The sequence below is a fragment of the Oncorhynchus masou genome, chromosome 5 (assembly GCF_036934945.1).
Source record: "Oncorhynchus masou masou isolate Uvic2021 chromosome 5, UVic_Omas_1.1, whole genome shotgun sequence".
Taxonomy (NCBI): domain Eukaryota; kingdom Metazoa; phylum Chordata; class Actinopteri; order Salmoniformes; family Salmonidae; genus Oncorhynchus; species Oncorhynchus masou.
The window spans coordinates 15,828,138-15,830,261 of record NC_088216.1 but is presented as its reverse complement, the minus strand read 5'-3'; the positions used below and the strand labels follow the sequence as shown (position 1 = coordinate 15,830,261).

The 2,124-nt window shown below is 49.2% G+C and overlaps 1 protein-coding gene across 2 annotated transcripts; it reads right to left on the bottom strand.

Annotated features, from left to right (window-relative positions):
* Nucleotides 1-616: 616 nt before the first annotated feature.
* Nucleotides 617-2,124, bottom strand: LOC135534719 (uncharacterized). 2 transcript variants are annotated; one of them, XM_064961623.1, is made up of 2 exons: nucleotides 1,410-2,124; nucleotides 617-1,361 (listed from the first exon to the last, which is right to left on the bottom strand). In XM_064961623.1, exons 1-2 carry the CDS (start codon nucleotides 1,966-1,968, stop codon nucleotides 1,054-1,056), a joined length of 867 nt encoding a protein of 288 aa, XP_064817695.1. In that variant the 5' UTR covers nucleotides 1,969-2,124; the 3' UTR covers nucleotides 617-1,053. The 2 variants fall into 2 exon arrangements, with proteins under 2 accessions (XP_064817695.1, XP_064817690.1); XM_064961618.1 differs by having other exon boundaries at nucleotides 625-2,109.

Sequence of the window (2,124 nt, the reverse complement as noted above, 5' to 3'; positions counted from 1 at the left end):
GGCTATCCATCAATAAACATAACAAAAATACTTTTCCACGTTTCTCTCCAGTGTGTGTGAGTAAGAATTGAGTTTAATAATCATACGGAGTAGAAAATTGTTATACACAGTCGCAAATATTTATACTTTTTAAGAGAACCTGGGCTGGCAGATAGGATTTAGTTCATCGATTCCTTTTGCTGGCCCACATGCCATTACAGTAGGTGGGTAATGCACCATAATGTTGGATGCCAACCGCTGATAAACTTCACAGAGATGATCTATTTTTATTGTTAGGGTGGCGACTTGAGTTTAAAATATTTTTATTTTATTTAACTAGGCAAGTCAGTTAAGAACAAATTCTTATATACAATGACGGCCTATCCCGGTCAAACCCTCCCCTATCCCGGACAACGCTGGGCCAATTTTGCGCCGCCCCATGGGATTCCCTCTCACGGTCGGTTGTGATACAGCCCAGGATCGAATCAGGGTAGTGGAGCCTTTAGCCCTGAGATGCAGTGCCTTAGACCGCTGCCACTCGGAAGCTCCTGAGTATCTGGTCATATAATTAATCATCTGACTTTCAAATCAGTGGAGGTGAACAAGTTTTTTTCTTTTGGAAAAGTTTTATTGGTACAATTCCTTTAAAAACAGCTCATACATTTTTTACATCATTTATACACATAAAAACGGCAAAAAAGCATAAAACACAGCATTTGAAAGTTACGTTTAAATTTGTTAAAAAGTACATGTTGTTAAAACCAATGAAAACAACTATGAATAAAAGTACTTTCCTTGTAAAAACATCAAATCTGCAAAGGCCATTTAAAATGTGTACTAATGATCTAACAAAGGTAAAACATTTTTAAGACATGAAAAACATGTTAAAAAGCCACTTTGTTAAAAGGCTGTCTTCAGTCCCTTGTACAGGAGCGGGGTGAGTCTTTATCAAGCTCACCTCATCCTGCTCTTCTGAATGGATCATCTTCCCGTCCTTCGGGGCCCAGAGGGGATCCCTCCCCTAGGCGCATCGCCCTAGGCGCCGCAGTGCTGTCAGGCCGTGGCCGCCGGGACCTAGGGTGTTGTGGGGGACCCTTCGCTTGGGGTCGAGGCCCCCTTCCTTCCATACCACCCCAGGGCTTCCGTGGCTACCATGGCCACTGCCTGGGGGGTGGTCTCTACGTTTTTCGCTACCAGCAGGTTACGGGAGGACCACAGTGCTTCCTTCAGGCACGTGAGGGTGGACCAGAGCTTGGTGAAGGTCTTCGATGGAATGGGCCTTCGGCCCACCCCATACAGCACGAGCTGAGGTGTTAGGTCCTCCCCTGCTGGCAGACACGAGGTGATCAGGGGGCCTGCTTCCTTCCACAGGTCCCTGGCGGCTCTGCACTCCCAGAGCATGTGCCTCACCGACTCTTCTTGGCCGCAGCCTGGTCGGGGGCACGCGGATATCCTCGCCATGCCCCGTGAGTGCATAACGGCCCTGACCGGGAGGATCTCGTGGGCGACCATCCAGGACAGGTCCCGATGCCGATTCAGGAGAGCAGGATGGGCCACGTTGCGCCAAACTGTTGTGGGCTCACCTGTAGCGAGCCCGCGCACTGGACATACTGGTTCCCGATCCTGCACAAGAGAGAGAAGAGAGCGGTGTTTTGTTAAAACCGTGACTGTTTCTTTTTCCAGTTTAAAATGTCTTAAAAACTTCTGGAGCTGGACGTAGGGCGGGGGTAGCAGGAAAGAGACTGGGGCTCGCAGGTCGACTGGGATCAGCCTCAGAGTCCTGAGGTAAGATCCCAGCCAGAACCGTGCGAGGGCCTGAGTCTTGTTGTTGACCGGGGAGGTGGCAAGGGTCAGATGTAACGCTGTGTAGCGGCTGCCCAGGAACAAGTAGAGGTCAGGCAAGCCTTTCCCCCCCTTGGACCTGGGCCTCTTGACCACCTCCCTCCTCAGCCTCTCCCACTTGCCTCCCCACAGGAAGTAGAAAAGCATCCACTCCAGGTCTAAAATACTCCTTCGAGGGGGGATAAAAACAGAACTGATTAATAAAAGCACAGGTAAAATCACAGCTTTAATGATTAAAACCTTGCCCTAAAGCGTCAGCTGTCATAGTCCCCAAAAACCCAGTCTCTGTCTTACTGTCCCCAG